The sequence below is a fragment of the Triplophysa rosa genome, linkage group LG4 (assembly GCF_024868665.1).
Source record: "Triplophysa rosa linkage group LG4, Trosa_1v2, whole genome shotgun sequence".
NCBI lineage: Eukaryota > Metazoa > Chordata > Actinopteri > Cypriniformes > Nemacheilidae > Triplophysa > Triplophysa rosa.
Window position 1 is genome coordinate 670,318 of NC_079893.1, and position 17,364 is coordinate 687,681.

The window sequence follows — 17,364 nt, forward strand, 5'->3', positions numbered from 1 at the left end:
AAAGGGAGGTTACGCTTGACCTTGACTAAAACATGACATCATTTCATAGCCCAAGGGATCATGAAAGTAGCACTGGCCGACCGATGAGGTGATGGCGCTGCACGCTCCTCCAACCATAAACATTGTTTCTGTCTAATGAATTATTATCCGGACTTGGGATGGTTTACATGGATGGAAAATGCAAATTCACCCCACTGGAACGGCATCTTTGTCTGGGCATTACGTCGAGGATGTCTAGAGAAACACCTTTACGGCCTCTCTTTGGCGTCGGGGTCATTGATGAGATTGAGTGAGATGAACAGTGAGTCAGAACGTCACATTTGACCCGCACAACCCCCGTCAACCATAAATTCAGATGCCTAAAGTGACTGTGATGGAAGTTTCATCAAGAAACAGCAAAGAGCAAACAACAGGACCTGATCAGAGGTTTTCTCGGTCATTGGAAATAAATGTTTTCTTGAAGGTTGGCCACTAAATAAATAACATGAAACAAATCAAACAAGAGCGTGCATCAATCATTCAAGTCATTAAGTGTAAAGAGAAATTCTGGACAAACTGGTGTGTTGTTTATGTTGTAAATGACTCTTACTCGTGCATCATGGGAAACATGTGAAAGAGCTTTTCCTTTGTAAACGTCTCTTTAGTGTTCTGTTAAAGAATGAATACATGCTGATCTGACGAAAGAGGACAAAATCAATAATATTCAAAATCCAAATTCTGAAAATGATTACAAATCAGCATATTACTGATTTAATTTCCTACATAAGGTACTAAGACCGCACTATATATATATATCAAAGTACTATGATGCATTGAGATGGAAAACAAAATAACAAATCAAGTGGCTTAAGAGTGTTATAATGGTTTGTGAAAGCTTTTGAACCAGATAATCTGAATAAGTTGTTAGTATTTTCTTTAAAGATCTTATCTTCCACTTTGCAATGCCCTTTAGAAGTTACCTCATATATTAACTTTCTCAGAAGACAAAATCCTGTTCACAAGTTGACATGCACCCGTCTCTCTATCCCCCTTGTTTTCCTGAAATACTTACATTTCTCAGATTGTTAAAGGGGTGTAATGCTGCATGTAATGCTGTGAAAGTCTGGCTGGATGACTATACATTTCAAAACCCATCACATATGCAAAAGATAAACAACAACAAACAAAAAAAGAACGTCAGTCTACAGTCAACAACTTAAGCAGCAGTGCCCCCATGTGGTCATCCTGAACACTTCAAAATCCCAAATACAGGACAAAACCACCGGTCACTCTTCGTTTTACACTTTATTCACCGTTAAAAAAAAAAAGATGAACCACACAACGTAAATGAACAGCAAAAGATGCATGTTTATAGTCTTACATCCTGTAAATAACGAGATTTGCATAATTGAGAAAAATCCTGAACAGAACAGAGAAACATGAACATGTGATCAAGCCGACGTTATTCTGTCAAATAAACCAGGACTGAAGACTTATGACGCTGGCAATTAATATGAATGTCACGATTATGTTCCTTAAATCATCATGAAGTTAAAACTGTCAAAGACAGAAATACAGCTAGGCCCTTCTTCACAGCAAAAACACACTCAATGTGTAACGGGAATGTTTAATTCATTCTACATTTATGATAAAACTGGCCCGTTAAACCATCGTGGGTAAATCTCACAAATGATTATTACAAGTACAGTTATATTTCACCAAAATCAAGAGAAAAAGAGAATTGTATTTTGCATAAAGAAAACCAAACGATCATCTGTGTTTCATTTGTTATACTGAAATTAACCACGAGAAAAAAGTGAACGTTAATAAAATAATGTAAAAATGACATTTCTTCATTTTTAACTCCTTTCTTTGCAAGTTTCGTCCACTTTCTAGTGAGGCCGCAACAGAAATAAATAAACATGAATGATTCTTAAAATCTATGCTTAAAACATTTTAAATGGCTTAATTCACGTCCACCTAATACTGTAAGAAATAAGAGAAAAAGTCTTTTTATATTCCTCTGTACCGCTTAAAATAGGAAAGTGATAAAACGACCACCCCTCACAAATCCTTTCTCAAGATTGATCTCAGATGCAATTTACAGAAGCTTGACCCACAGTTGATCACTCACTCCTTCAGTTAGTCCATTTTCTTGGTCTTTTTTCACATTCTTTGAACCGTCGACATTTCTATGCCACCAAATGACTTCTGAGCGACTGACAAAGAAATTTGTTTACGAAATGAACACGAGCCTCACTGACAGTCTCACGGCTTTGAAACACTGGACCTACAAAAGAAAGCTGGGACAAACCCCAAACTCCCAGAGACAAACGGCTCAAATGATAGAACTAACACCAATTAAAGAATCCTTTTTTGTTTTTTAAACAGTACAACCACAAGACGTGGCAAGCTAACAGCACATTATTTCCACGACAACAAATGCCCGTTCAGAGTGGTATAAATGACAAAAGTCGTTCTTTGGTCTTTTTTTGTTTCTGGGGTCAATGGAGCCGGACACTGATGCAGTGATGGTGTGAGTGTGTGTTCTGAGCTGACTGAGGTATGACCCGGCTGCGAGTCCAAATGAGAGAGTGCATAGTCCAAAAAGTCCAGAGTCGATTGAAAAACAAGAACAGAGACCTATAGTCGAGCCCTTTGCGAGAGCATCATACTCTGTTCGTATCAACGGCTGTCCCGTCTGAGCCCCGAAGGTTCCGGATTTGATCGAGTACCCAGCTGATTCTGGGTCTTTCCTGAGGATTGGTCACCATGGTAGAGCTGAGGAGGGTTTGAAGCCCTTGAGAATAACTGTGTGAAAGACGGAGACATGCCGGTTATTACACATATCACAATCTCTTAATACATCCTCTTCAAATAAAAACCACGGCAAGTTTAATTCAGCGAGCAGTGGATGTCCGCTTTTCAATACAGTTCTTCTGAAGTTCTTCAAAATCATTTGTGACCCTGGATCACAAAACCAGTCTTAAGTAGCACGGGAACATTTTTAGTAAAAGACAAAAATACATTGTGTGGGTCAAAATGATCGATTTTTCTTTTATGCCAAAAATCATTAGGATATTAAGTAAAGATCATGTTCCATGAAGATATTTTGTAAATTTCCTACCTTAAATATATCAAAACTTTATTTTTGTGAGTGGCTGGTCTGCCACAGTGCCCCTGATTAACAACTTCAAAGGCGATTTTCTCAATATTTAGATTTTTTTGCGCTCTCAGATTCCAGAGTTTTAAACGGTTGTATCTCAGCCAGATATTGTCCTATTCCAAGTTGTTCTAAACCAGTTTAATTAGAAAGATATTTTGAAGAATGTCAGCAACAGATCTCATTCCTCATTGACAGCCATAGTAAGGAAAACAAATACTATGGGAGTCGATGGGGGACGAGATCTGTTTACTTACTGACATTCTTCAAAATATCTTCCTTTGTGTTTGGCGGAACAAAGAAATTTGTACAGGTTTGGAACAAAGAATGTTCATTTTTAGGTGAAGTGGAACCCACTGCATTGCGGGATACATTTTCAAGTATTGTAAATAATCCAGGTTGGGATAAAAGTTCCTGCTGAATGAGGAAACGTTACTAAGATACTCAAGACCTCAAGCTCACCTGCAAGGCTGTGGAATGGACACGGGATTCTGAACAGCGAGAGCAACGCTGTCACCCTTCTGAAAGATGAGGTCATACGGACCCTCCAGCATCATCATACAGTACAGCACACAACCTAGAGACTACAACCAGACCAACACAAAGGCCACATTTACTAGCATTAGAGGAGACGTCAGTTCCATAAGAATAAATAGGTGTAAAAAAGAGAATGACCCAGATATCGGTTCTCTCATCGATGATGCAGTGACTCTCCACATTGAACAGTTCTGGGGCTCTGTAGGAGATGGTGCACCGCTGAGCGGCCCAATCCTAAGAAATGCAAAGAACGCCATTGAATGTTTCGTGTTTTCATCGGCTCATAAAGGTTGTGCAGAGGCGCACAGGAGAAGATCTGACCTGGACCCTCATGGCTTCCCGCGACCCCCGGACTTCCATTCTGGCCTTGTTCATGGAGCCCAAATCCATTAAATAAGGGCGATCGCTCTCATCCAGTAAAACGTTGGTCGGTTTCAGGTCTCTGAGTGACGTCAGAAAACGTGAAAAAAGAATGAAACTCTTGTTCAACCGAAAGCAGAATATTAGAAGAACGTAGAAATATGGCAAACAATAATAGCGTACCTGTGTGCGTAGCCTGTGTCATGAACGGCTTGGAGGCCCTCGCAGACACCGTGTAGAATGTTTAGGATGCGGCTCTCAGACACGGAGCTTCCCTTGTCCCGCAGCTTCTCAAGAACAGACCAGAGACTTCCCTTCTGCACAGGAAGTCAAAGGAAAGCCAGTAAAACGCACCCATTACCTGTACAACCACGTTATCCTTCAATACTCCGCCAGCACAACACTCTGCTTACACTGATGTACGGGAGCAGCAGCCAAGCTTCACATTTGCCTCCTCTCTCCATGAAGGTGTGTGCGGTCAGAGCGAGGATGTTGGGATGACTGAAGAGCTGGTGCATCTCTACTTCCGTCTGAGCCTCCTGACGAGCCTCGCGGTCGTGGCAAAGGATCCGCTTCAGAGCGTAGAAACGGCCGTCGTCTGATCCCTCCACAAGGTCCACATAACTGAAACCACTGGGGAAGAAGAAATCCAGTTTGTAGTACACGTCTCGGTCTGTGACCACCGCCGGCGCGGCGCGGCACGTGTGTGTAAGGCATCTTGAGACAATGTGCTAGAGATCTGAACAGAGAAACAGATTTGTTCTGGTAATCTCACCCTTCTTCTAGTTTCTGGATGAAGAAGTATTTCTTGTTGTCGATGGTGATGGCACTGCGAGAGCAGATACACAAAGCATGGCCCATCTTCTCTGGAGCATCGCTTACCAGTGCCACCAGGAATGGAAAAGAGGCTCTGACAAAAAAAAATTCACAATGACATTTTCATTTGGATTGTTTGAGTCACAGGATCAATGTGTGACCCACACACACCATTACAGTAATATCAATATAAAACCAATACAATTTCCATTATAACCATTAAACCCATTCCGATTTCTGCGGTTTCTTTTGTTCTTTTCAGCATGCGATGATGGTCTTTTAAAATATGTACACATGGCGTCCCAGCCACTATCGCGAACATTCAAGACAATTTCATTGGTCCATCCATCCACATCCAGTAAAATCTATTACTTACAGCGTTACTTGCGTCATGACGTTGCGTTTTGTGAAGAAAACGCCTCATGAGGTGCGTTAATTCATTACTGCGTGTCGTTCACATTATTCAAGCTTTGCATTCACGTCCAGAGCAAACGTGGCACTTTCAGTGATGTAACGTTAGTTTGCGCTGTGTCTACCACACACACTTGATTCGAAGTTTCATTTAAATACGAATCACACATGCTCAGGATGGGATTATACGTGTTTTCTCCCATTTAAAGAGTGAGAATGAGACTCGGTTTACCTTTACGAAAAGTCTTCGCGCTCCTCCACTGTTTCTCCGGTGAGATTCTTCCGTGTATAAAAACAACGTCACGTTAACGCAACGACGCAACGCGAGACGTTGATTTAACCCATGCGTCACCGCTACACAGCAAATCCGGAAAAACCTGACAACAAAGTGATAAAAAAAGCTGATCGTTGTAAATGGAACATTGTTTGCGATACCCCATAAAATTTAAACATAACTTACATATCATATCGCTGCTGTCCTTCTGAAAATCTCCATATTTAGTGATTACATTTTATTTGTCAACATTTAGGCTTCTATTGTCGCCCTTCATGTTTGTCACTTGATCTTTTCAAATATATAATCAATAAAAAGGATTAAAAGTGCTTGTCAACTTTGACATCACAGTATCAGATCGTTTAAAAAGCACAGCAGTTTTGCGATTTCCTGAAAAACAGCGAATTTGGACATGAGGTTTCAAACGGACAACATCATCAGAAATCCAATTATAAAGAGAAATAATTACATGGTTAATTTGAACTTTTAAAGAATTGTTAAACATGGAGCATTAACCTTTTAATTAAGAACACTTTTAATGCTGAAAATTATTGACGGTAACTATTGTGAGAATAACGATATTTCAATAATAAAATTCTTTATAACGAGTGACCCATTGAGCTTTCGGGTTGTGCAGAGGGTCAGATGGAGATAGAAACATCACGTTTTTATTGTGTTAGCTGTATTTTTTAGGTTGTTATCATGGCTTAAATCAAAACAAACCAAGTTTGCAGTTTGATTGATATTAATTGGAATGCAAGATAAAGAAAACATGCTTTTTGGAGAAAAAAAGAATCTCATTTAGGAACCAAACTCTTCAAATATTCTCTATATTTATAAGTGTGGTGGTAGACTTGTGTAGCGTATTTGTGCAGCACGGTTAAGAATCTACATGGGATGTTCCTGGCACAAAATAAAAAACAATTCCCTGTACTTGAAATGATCATAAACACAATGAAATAACCACAGTGAAAACAATTAGAATCTTTATTTGATTTTATTTTACTCGTTCTCTGTCCAAATCTGGTAGAAAAATAACACTTTCCCCTTTTAATATTCTTCACCTTCCTCGTCTTCTTCAAAAGAATCGATGCCCACTTCCTCGTAGTCCTTCTCCAGAGCGGCCATGTCTTCTCTGGCCTCGGAGAACTCGCCCTCTTCCATTCCCTCACCAACATACCAGTGGACGAAGGCTCTCTTGGCGTACATCAGGTCAAATTTATGATCCAGACGAGCCCAGGCCTCAGCGATGGCCGTGGTGTTGCTAAGCATGCACACGGCTCTCTGCACTTTGGCCAGATCTCCACCGGGAACCACAGTCGGGGGCTGATAGTTGATGCCCACCTTGAACCCAGTGGGGCACCAGTCTACGAACTGGATGCTTCTTTTGGTCTTGATGGCAGCGATGGCCACGTTGACATCTTTCGGAACCACATCTCCTCTGTAGAGCAGACAGCAGGCCATATATTTTCCGTGGCGGGGGTCGCACTTCACCATCTGGTTGCTAGGCTCGAAGCACGAGTTGGTGATCTCGGCGACGGAGAGCTGCTCGTGGTAGGCCTTCTCGACGGAGATCACCGGAGCGTACGTGGCCAGGGGGAAGTGGATTCGGGGATAGGGCACCAGGTTGGTCTGGAACTCCGTCAGGTCGACGTTCAAGGCGCCGTCGAAGCGTAGAGAGGCGGTGATGGAGGAGACGATCTGGCTGATGAGCCTGTTGAGGTTGGTGTAGGACGGACGCTCGATGTCCAGGTTCCTCCTGCAGATGTCGTAGATGGCTTCGTTGTCCACCATGAAGGCACAGTCGGAATGCTCCAGGGTGGTGTGGGTGGTCAGGATGGCGTTGTACGGCTCCACCACAGCTGTGGACACCTGAGGAGCGGGGTAGATGGCGAACTCCAGCTTGGACTTCTTTCCGAAGTCAACAGAGAGGCGCTCCATCAGAAGGGAGGTGAAACCAGACCCGGTGCCGCCACCGAAACTGTGGAAGACCAGGAATCCTTGCAGTCCGGTGCATTGGTCGGCCTGTGCGGAAGACAGACAGAATAAAAGTCTCGTTCTCTTCACCACTAGAGATGAAGTTCTCCATAACACAAATGATTCACGTTACCAGTTTGCGTATGCGGTCCAGGACGGAGTCGATGATTTCTTTGCCGATGGTGTAGTGTCCACGGGCGTAGTTATTTGCCGCGTCCTCTTTGCCTGAAATGAGTTGCTCGGGATGGAACAGCTGACGGTAGGTACCCGTGCGCACCTCATCTGCACCAGAAAAACACCAGAAATCACTCGCTAATAAACCCCCAAAGCCATGTTGCAGTACATGGTACACAGTCTTCAGGCTCGTGAGATGAATTTGAAGAATTGAAAAACCCATGAAATCAAAATGTTTCGTGGCTTTTCTTTCATGTATAGCTTTGTTAGTTAAATTCATTTCAGTAGATACATACATTTACTTGCCTTTTCTTTTCTTTTGTGTAAAACAAACCAAAAATCCTAAATATTAAATGTCACAATTAAACTAAAACTAATCGTTATTGGCTATAATGAAGCATTGTCCTGTACCATTGCCCCATAAAAAACAATACATTTAAAAGCTGCGCTTATTCACTATAAAAACAAAAACAAGTATTAATATTTTTGTCTTGTTTTTCAGCACAAAAAAATGTTTAAATCAAGAAACTTTTACGTGAGGCAAAATGAAGATATGAAGTATTGTTTATGTTGTTAAGTTTAGGCTCAACAATAAAATGTATCTACAATGTTTATTAGGTAGGTAACAAATTACAGAATAAAAGTTCATTTTACTTCTAAAAGAAATCATTTTTATGCTGTGTGTGAAGCAATTTCATCTACGTCTTGATTTCAGCGAAATCTAATAGAATTTTGTGAAGTTCTTGCGTAAACATAAAAGCTGTTTGACAATAGGTTAAAATATAATCTTGTTTTGCTTAAGAATTCTTTTTTGACCCATTTTCTTGTTTTAAGCTAAAACGTAACATTTTGTTAGATTTCTCTCAACGCACAACATAAGATCACTTTACTTCTTTAACATATCTCGATTTATGGATGTTTAGATTAGTGTTCCAGAAAAATAAAAGACCAAGTAAAAAAGGACTTTCCCATTGCTTATTATTTTAATCTCATGTCTTTAAGCGCTGATATTTACCAATGACTGTAGGCTCCAGGTCTACGAAAATGGCACGTGGAACATATTTTCCAGCTCCGGTGTCGCTGAAGAAGGTGGTGAATGAGTCATCGTGGCCACCCACGGGTTTGTTGGAGGGCATCTGACCATCGGGCTGGATCCCGTGCTCCAGACAGTAAAGCTCCCAGCAGGTGTTACCCATCTGGACACCAGCCTGACCCACGTGGACAGAAATACACTCACGCTGTGGACAGAAACACATTATTACCAGCGGGCAAACATTGCGTGGAATTGCACTGACCCATCCAAAGTGAAACACAGCCCATAATAAAGCAAAACCACAGACAAGAGCTCTTTAATATCGCAAATATTTCCATTAGACGTCAATGAGAGTAAATGAAGAGCAAGTCTCATCCGTGTCGCAGATATTTCTTCTGAGAAAGAGTCTCACAAATGTGTCTGTCATTATAGTTTCAGAAGACATCTCAAAATGTCACATACAGAGCTCAGATTTGTCAAGTCTGCAATCCAAAGTCAATATTATTTGTTTGATATATTATGGTTTCCAGCATTATGTCGTTCGTTATTTGGCCACCAGGGGGCAGACCACAGATATGGAGGTCACTGACAGGTGACTGACATGTGCAGCTGCCTGGAGAGAAACGGTGCTGGTCAGATCATGTAAAGCCCTCAAACCTGTTTTTGTCTCCGGTCATGGGTTTGCACTTATCCAGACAATAAAGCTGAGACAACAAAGCCACGACGTTTGGCATAAAGGCATGGCTTTGTTTGGAGAGGGAGTTTCCTAAACACTCCGGACACAGTTTATGATGTGACACTTGGCTCATATGGCAGACGGAGCCATCCACAAACCTTCATTACAATTACAGTATAACACATCCATGTTTTGCGTGACTGTAAACAGCTTGGGGTGTTCACAACAGCTCAGACAGGTTTTCTCTGAAGCTAGGGCAGGCTGTGCCCCAACGAGGAATTTCTAGCATGTGCCCTAATGTGTGTTGCAATCCTGTAGATCGTATTCAAAGCGTTTGTTTTTCCCTCTAGAGTCAACACGGAAAACATGAGTCATGAACGCAAGAATAACACAAATGGTAAAAGTGAAGATCTGAACTTGTGCGAGCACGTTATAGTCATTATAAAAGTTCTTTCTATAAAATGGTCAGTTCTGGTCCTTGATTCTGATTGGTTGAGCAAATACTCCGATCTATAACGGCTGACCGCATTACATAGCCTAAATATCACTTTATTTCATGAAACCTCGCTACGGATAATAACCGTCGTATAAAAGCCGCGCAGCAGTGCATTTCATAACAGTTAAAGGGGTTTTAATGACTTTAATGACACAACGCCCTTAGCCGTTATAAAATGCACTGTAACCCACTGCTTAGCGCGCCTTATTTGAATTACTTTATTTTTCTTACACTATTGTCAAACAGCCCTTTTTTTAAGAAACAACATTTTATAAGGTTTCAGAACAGGAATAGGAAAAGAATAATCAGCTTTTTAACATTAAGGTTCTATCCTAAGTCTCTCTGTTTTTATTACAATATCTCCTTTTATTATTCAGTATAAAATACGTGGGTTTAACAAACACAAAAACATAATTATTAAACCACATTGTCTTTTCATAAATGACATTTCGCAAAAAGATGGCCTACCACAAATTAAAAATAATAAAGCAAGTGATCTTGCTTTCCTCACTTTTTTAAAATCTACATTTAAATACAGATTTAATAATGCATCATTAATGAATCTCTTTTTTTTTGCATTAAAGTAATAGGAATAAAGAAGAATGTAAAATCTTTATTTTTCCAAATAAACGATAAGTTTGCATTGTTTTTGTGACATGACCCAGATGTGTTAAGAGGGGGGACCTGTATACATTCGTGACATCACCGGCTCTCATTGGCTGTAGTAAAAGTGCTGTGTAATGATCGTGAATCTGTGCCTGTGCTCCAGAGAGCCGCTCTACTTCAGAAACATCCAGACCTCTACATTCTCTTCTCTTGTGCTATTTTTGCCCCTCTATCAGTATATGATGACTCCGAGGTAAAGGGGGTGGGTCGGGGGTAGATTACACAGCCTAGTTTGGGCATAGCAGCCAGGTTAGAAGTTATTTATGGGTTGTTGTCATCTTTCTCCACTAGTAGTTCTTTTCATAACACAACCCTCCTCTTCTTTTCATCCTGCAGTGAGTTGATATCATGTCCTCTACGTAAAAATGCATTGTATTGTAACTGCAACACGGACATACAAAAATACAATACGACATAATATAATATATAGAAATAAATCTATTTGACTAGTAATGCGTTACGCTGCAAGCTTCTTTCAAATTAGCTTAGATATTTTTACTCTCAGTGTAGGTCAGTATATTTTTCTTATAATCAGATAGAAAACTTTTTAATGCAAGTAAAATATTTATCTAATATAGATATCTATATAGTTTTACATCTGCATTTTCCTGACAAGTTTGTCATTCGTGGTAATGATTGAAAAGTGACTATGTTACAAGGTTAATAGTGATTTTCCCGACACGACAGAGATAAAACTTTGAGTACTGACTTCACCCTCTGGTTTGTAGAGAACATTATTTGCATCTCATTTTCATGTTTTAGAGAGGCATTTTGCTCAAAGGTTATGGTGGATCATCAATAAAATAAGTTGTTTCTAAAGGCCAGTGACATCCAGAGGTCAAACAAGACGCTTCACAATGCCCTTGGCATTCAGCACACAAACAAACTCCTACACATGTGCTCACAATAGCTTCTCCATCAGAAAATGAGTTCGGAGACACACGTCTAGTACGGGGACTTGACAACTACTTCAATACAGTTTTGTTGTGCAGCATTTCGTTCTCAACCAGAGTTTACCATTTTAATGTAGAATGAACAGTGCATAAAAGTAGAGTTTATATGGTTTTAAAACCATATTCAGTTATGATTTGTGTATTTGTTAGCAGCATTAGTAGCTTTGATTAATGTCTTTAAAGTGTTATACACGGGAACATAAACATGCACATCAGTATGCAGTACACGGTCTCCGGAAATGAAGCCATTTTAAATAGTCACCAGCAGAGCCGTTGAGTTGCGACACTCACACAGACGTCCGTTTGAAACAATGGAATGCGGAAGTGACTCGTGTCGTGGAGTGACCGATAGTATCAAACACGGCACTGAAGCCCATTCATTTCACTGTCTCCCAAACACATTTGCTGTACAGTTGATGATATAACGGCATGTTTATACATTTTAAACATATTACTCCCCAGACAAAATGCTGCTATACATGTAGTCAACGTAGTAATCGGTGTACACAATGTGCCAATTTATTTAGTAAAACTATTGCAAATATAGTTGCGGTTGTCTTTCCCGCTAAAATCCATTCAAATTCGGTCGTTTAGTCTGACGTCACGCACCACCATATATGGAAGGTCATGTACTGTTTCCGGGTCCAAACGCTCAACAAGATGCTAAAGGCAAACAACAAAAAATGCTATACGCTCATGATGAGCTGTAAAGCTATCGTAAAACCACGACCCTAAGCTTTATCTTCGTAACGAAATCCCACATGGCCAGTCAGCGATTTATTAGTCACAATTTATTCAAATATTGATGTCGGATATTCCGTGAGCCTGGTGACTGTAGTGTATACTGCGAGTTAATAAATGCTCCGCTTAACTATGCGATGTGAGCAAACAGTGCTCATTAACAGCTGTTTAAGCTGTAGCCCCGCTTGAAATGAATAGATGATTGGACCCGGAAACGGTATTCCTTACGTCACCACTGTTTGGAAACGTTTGGAACTATTGCGCGCTCCGTGAACCATGTTTTTCAACGGCTCTGGTTAGACACTAGATCTCGCCGCCGTGTGGTCACGTGGATCTATGAATATGAGATATGTCCGCCAGCTGGTTAAAATGTATAAACATGCAGTTATATCATCAACTATACAGTAAATGCGTTTGGAGACACTGAAATGAATGGGCTTCAGTGCAGTGTTTGGAACTATTGGTCGCTCCACGAGTTACTTCCGCATTCCGTTCTTACAATGGAGGACTGCGAGTGTCGTAGCACATTCCTATCTCAACGGCTCTGGTCACAACAAGCTTAAAATGTTTGTATGACTAAAATAAAAAAAGACCATGAACATAAGCTAATAGTATTATGTTTATACCACTTCTGTTAAGGTATACCATAGCAAATGTTATTTTTGAGTTCCCTTGTTTTTGTTGCCGTATTTAATTGCTTTTTAATTTAATGCCAGTGATAACACGGTTATAGAGTTAGAAATGTACATGAAAAAAAATAGTAATAATAACAATTCGCTAGATTTAAAATGTTGGTTATTACGGAAATGCGTCATCGATCGCATGGGAAAGGTAACGTAAGCACGAGTTTCAAAGGTAAATCAGAGTAAATGACACAATGTTGTTTGTTATTGTTCATTGTACAAAAGCCTTTGTATAGTGCTTTACTGTGTTTATAAAAATCTTACTTCTAATAAAGTTGACATTTGTTATTATTTTATTGACAAACTCTATTGCAGATAACCCAGTTATTCAAATAATTTCATTTAAACGTTCCTTATTTAAAGCGAATACATGAATTAAAGCGAATAAAGTAGGCTACGCATTACATGACTTGCGGCTCAACGTTGCCTAACACGTGAATGATTACTCAACATGTTTACTTGCAGGAAATACATTTCCCTCTAGTAGATTTTACTACATATCAACAACAACTGTTGTACTCACCATTTTGCTTTAGTATTGGATGTTTTGTCAGAAAATACTTGGAAGAAGAGTTTCCCTCTCACTGAGTACCTGCAAAGTGGTTGGAGTGAGACAGTTTCAGCGTGTGCTCACATGAGTTTGAGTTTATATCCACACTAGAGGAGGGGCCAACTGACACTCCTCCACACACTCACCCAAAAGCGGTTTTTGCTAGAAGGGACACAGCTACTGCCGGAAGTGGTGCAAAATCTCGCCATATAATCACAATAAATTACATTAGCTAACGCCTACACCTACCCCAACCCTAAATATAACCTTACAATAATACAAAGATATGAATCAATTGTTTTCAGCGTGAGAAAAATGATGCGGTATTGAAGTGCGCATGCCCAGTGGCGGTAGCTGTCTCCCTTCTAGTCAAACCCCCTAAAAGCATGTGAATTGTGTCCGCGTAGGACCCAATTTAGTAGGTAGTTGTAATGCCTGATCACAAAGTCGTTATCTCGATATGTTATATATATTTTTTGGTTCTCATAAAATGTTTATTTCAATTGTTTCATTCAAGACCATTAACAAAAGTATACAGGAGATATAAACCCAGGGTGCGCCAGAGAATATTCATGACAGCAACAGCTTCATGTGTCATAAGAAGCACTGCAAATAATCTATATCCACTTAAATGAATTCCCACTCATTTTAATGGTACTAGTTACGTTTCCCCACATTTGTAAAGTCACACAGATTTGCTCGTTTTCAGGTTTTCAAAAAAAAATCACCCAAGTATAAGCACACAAGACATGGGTGTATTTCAACACACAGTATTTGGGGGAAAAGTCACCATGATTTACAATTTGGTGGTCATTTAGGGATAGAGTTTTTTTTCATTTTGAGTTATCTCGATATGTTGTTGTACGGCTAACCGAAACTGCGTTAGCTTCTCTGCGAGCTAAATACGCCGTGTAAAATAAAAGCATTAAAATGACATGCTAAACTTTAAGTTTACGAAAAACATATGAGCATATAAGCTTGATGTAACATACACACCAGTATTTCTGGGTCAACATGTGCTTAACAAACAAAAACATCACTTTTGATATTTTAAAATTACCTTGGTTTTATTATAGTAAATAACTAAAACAGTAAGAAGATTTGCTTGATTTCACATCCCATAGCCTCGATTATGTACTAGTATATGAAGCATTGAAAAAGACAATAATGGTCATTTTAACAAAGTACTAGCGACGTAAATTGTAATGTAATTTCGTAAGAATTGAATCCGTCCTCTGCACTTCCATAACTGTCTGGTTCGGCTCAGCTGCAAAAACGGCCCAAACAGCCAGACATAGGAAAAGTTTCTTCCATCAGGCCATCTACGTTATGAACAGTTAAATGTTCTACTGTGCAATAAAAACACGTGCAATACACAACTATATACTTATATTTATTATACATGTGTTGTTGATATAATATTCAGCTATCCACATTCCCCTGCATAACTTGTATATAACAGAATAATTTGTATATAGTATATCTTTATAAAGATTCAAACGCCTTTGCTCACTGTTTTGTGTACAATTTTGCAACAAAGCATTAGGATTGACCAACAAAAACACTGTCGCAGTGATGGTAATATCTTTATACTATGGTAGCTACTCAATTATTACCATATTCATGTTAAAAAAAACGTGATCCGTGATTCTAGCTACTATATTTCATTATTGCACTATTTAGTTTAGTATTTAGTCATGCTGTTGGAAAAAGAACGCATTCTTGCTTTTTTAGGCTACTGGACTTAACAGCACGACGTTCAGCAGTCATGTTTATGGCTCTGTCGTAAGGTGGCCCTCTAGTGTTTGTTAATGGTAGTTCATCAGGGTTTCAGTCATCTTCAGATGGGACTGCAGCTGACCCAGGACGTCTTTCTTGTGTGATTAAAAAAAGCCTTTTCAAAAGCTGCTTAATGCAAACAGAAATGGAAATCAAGACAGATCTTTCTATTATCATTTCGGTTATCAGTTGTTTACTATACAAAATCATGGAAACAGGGTGGATGAAGATCGTTCCCTGTTGATAGTCATAACAAAGTTGGCTTAACTTGTCCTTGACGGTTAATGTATGACAGGTTTTAGTTGCGTTTTTATTATATATATATATAATATGCAAAATGTGTGTCATTTCTATTTTAAAATCTAGCTTTTGTTTCCAAGTGATTGATGTTATAGAAAAGAGAGAAAACCACATCCGAAACCAAGCGGTTATTTGAATGGGGCTGAGAAAGTATGATGATGGTGTGCTGACCTCTGCTGGTGAGATTGAAAATTAAAATGCTTTACAATCTTTTTTTGAATTTAAATGTTAAATGTTTATTTTCTTCTCACACTTTTCATTCAAAAAACTGTAATACACGTTAATCCATTTAAAATTTCATGACGTACGTAAATACGTGACGTATTTAAATGAATGCAGTAGGCTATTTATTCGCTCATTTGCATGGCAGTAAGAAGCACGGTGTCGATATTATCTAGTAACCACGTGAGGGCGATATTTACTTCACTAGGCAGGTGGCTCGCCTGACAGGTGTGAAAACAGGCTTGTGTTGATACAGACATGTCACCTTCAATGGCAATAGAGGGTATGCACGTGACGTCACTTTCCCACGTGAGCACGCCGGAACGCGCCTGCTTGAGTGGTCAAACACTGGGCAAAATGAATGGTTACAATATCATTAAACGCAATTCCGCGCAACATTTGAGTGTCTAAGAACACCTGATTCCTTTGTAAGTCACAAGGTAGTCGTACGGATCACCGTAGAGTCCAGCTGCTTGTAGTTTCAGCAAATAATTGCGTGTTTTAGTTTTTGTTCCTCCCATTGAATGCAGCCATTTTGCCTTAGTTTTACCACTCATGGGAGCGTGACGTCAATGCATACGCCCTCTATAGACCTATTTCACAGCGTGACAGCGTGTACAAACCGGATGTAGGGTAAACGCTTGTCCGGTCAATGCTCTAGCTCCATTCACTACACAGACAGAACAGTTGCGGAGACCAGAAGAAGTTAGGCATGTAGTAGCGCTCCCTTTATGCTGATTTGTCTAACATATATCAGACCTTGATAATAAATATATCGCTCAAAAAACAATGTTTTTGTAATGTTTGTTTTCCCTATTTTTACATCTCCCAGTAAACCATGAATAAATCGGACAACATATGCTACTTTTGTTTTTGGTAAATAAAATGAATGCCTGTGAGAAAACAAGCTGAATGAATGAATGAATGAATGACTATGACAGCAGTAGGGCCGGAAATCCCCCCCCCTACTTCCGGTCTCTGTCGCCATTTTGTGAAATAGGCGAATAACAAGGACGGACTGTCGCCATTCGAAAAACCATAAATTAGGCTTGTTTGAGATGCACCTTGCCTCGCCTGAAAAAAGACGAGAGTAGGCGGCTGCAGTAAGGGAAGTAGTGAAAACAGCGCAGGCAAGACTGAAGGCTTGTTCGACTTGATGCGCGCCGCAAGATCCGACAGGCGGATGACATCAAAGTACCGCGAGAGCCATTCGAAACCAAACATTTTATGGTTTTTCGAATGGCTCTCGCGGTACTTGTCATCCGCCTGTCGGATCTTGCGGCGCCCATCAACAAAGTCGAACAAGCCTGGACACTTCCCAAATCGCGCTGTCGAGTCGACTGGAAACGTCAGCAATGGAATAGATCGCGTTCACGTTTTTTATCGCATTTTTCTTGGGCCAACTGAGTTTAAAAGTGAGAAATGTTCTAAATCGTATATTAGACAAACTCTCAACCATGTCAAGGCTGTACGAAAGAATTTAGACATGTTCTTTGACAAAGGAATGCTTAAACTTAGAACCTCCTATTTCAAGTTTCCAGTTTACCCCCCCCCCAAAAATACATTTCAAAATT

At 39.9% G+C, this 17,364-nt stretch overlaps 2 protein-coding genes across 3 annotated transcripts; both read right to left on the minus strand.

Moving 5' to 3' along the window:
- Nucleotides 1-1,265: 1,265 nt before the first annotated feature.
- stk16 (serine/threonine kinase 16) lies at nt 1,266-6,390 on the minus strand. 2 transcript variants are annotated; one of them, XM_057330763.1, is made up of 8 exons: nt 5,499-6,390; nt 4,815-4,949; nt 4,453-4,672; nt 4,223-4,356; nt 4,001-4,121; nt 3,818-3,913; nt 3,605-3,726; nt 1,266-2,790 (listed from the first exon to the last, which is right to left on the minus strand). In XM_057330763.1, the coding sequence occupies exons 2-8, from the start codon at nt 4,898-4,900 to the stop codon at nt 2,649-2,651; spliced, it is 921 nt and encodes a 306-aa protein (XP_057186746.1). In that variant the 5' UTR covers nt 4,901-4,949; nt 5,499-6,390; the 3' UTR covers nt 1,266-2,648. The 2 variants fall into 2 exon arrangements, with proteins under 2 accessions (XP_057186746.1, XP_057186745.1); XM_057330762.1 differs by lacking the exon at nt 5,499-6,390 and adding an exon at nt 5,232-5,447.
- A 114-nt stretch (nt 6,391-6,504) lies between these two features.
- On the minus strand, nt 6,505-13,599 carry tuba8l2 (tubulin, alpha 8 like 2). Its single transcript, XM_057330761.1, has 4 exons — nt 13,463-13,599; nt 8,707-8,929; nt 7,651-7,799; nt 6,505-7,565 (listed from the first exon to the last, which is right to left on the minus strand). The coding sequence occupies exons 1-4, from the start codon at nt 13,463-13,465 to the stop codon at nt 6,591-6,593; spliced, it is 1,350 nt and encodes a 449-aa protein (XP_057186744.1). The 5' UTR covers nt 13,466-13,599; the 3' UTR covers nt 6,505-6,590.
- Between the last annotated feature and the right edge of the window lie 3,765 nt (nt 13,600-17,364).

Excerpts from the sequence above, each read along its gene's own strand:
- tuba8l2 (XM_057330761.1), bottom strand. Across the intron at positions 7,800-8,706 it reads CCTGGAGCCTACAGTCATTG|ATGAGGTGCGCACGGGTACC; the intron begins GTAAATATCAGC and ends TTTCTGGTGCAG. Across the intron at positions 7,566-7,650 it reads TGGACCGCATACGCAAACTG|GCCGACCAATGCACCGGACT; the intron begins GTAACGTGAATC and ends TCTTCCGCACAG.
- stk16 (XM_057330762.1), bottom strand. Across the intron at positions 4,673-4,814 it reads ATCCAGAAACTAGAAGAAGG|TGGTTTCAGTTATGTGGACC; the intron begins GTGAGATTACCA and ends CTTCTTCCCCAG. Across the intron at positions 3,914-4,000 it reads GGGAAGCCATGAGGGTCCAG|GATTGGGCCGCTCAGCGGTG; the intron begins GTCAGATCTTCT and ends TGCATTTCTTAG.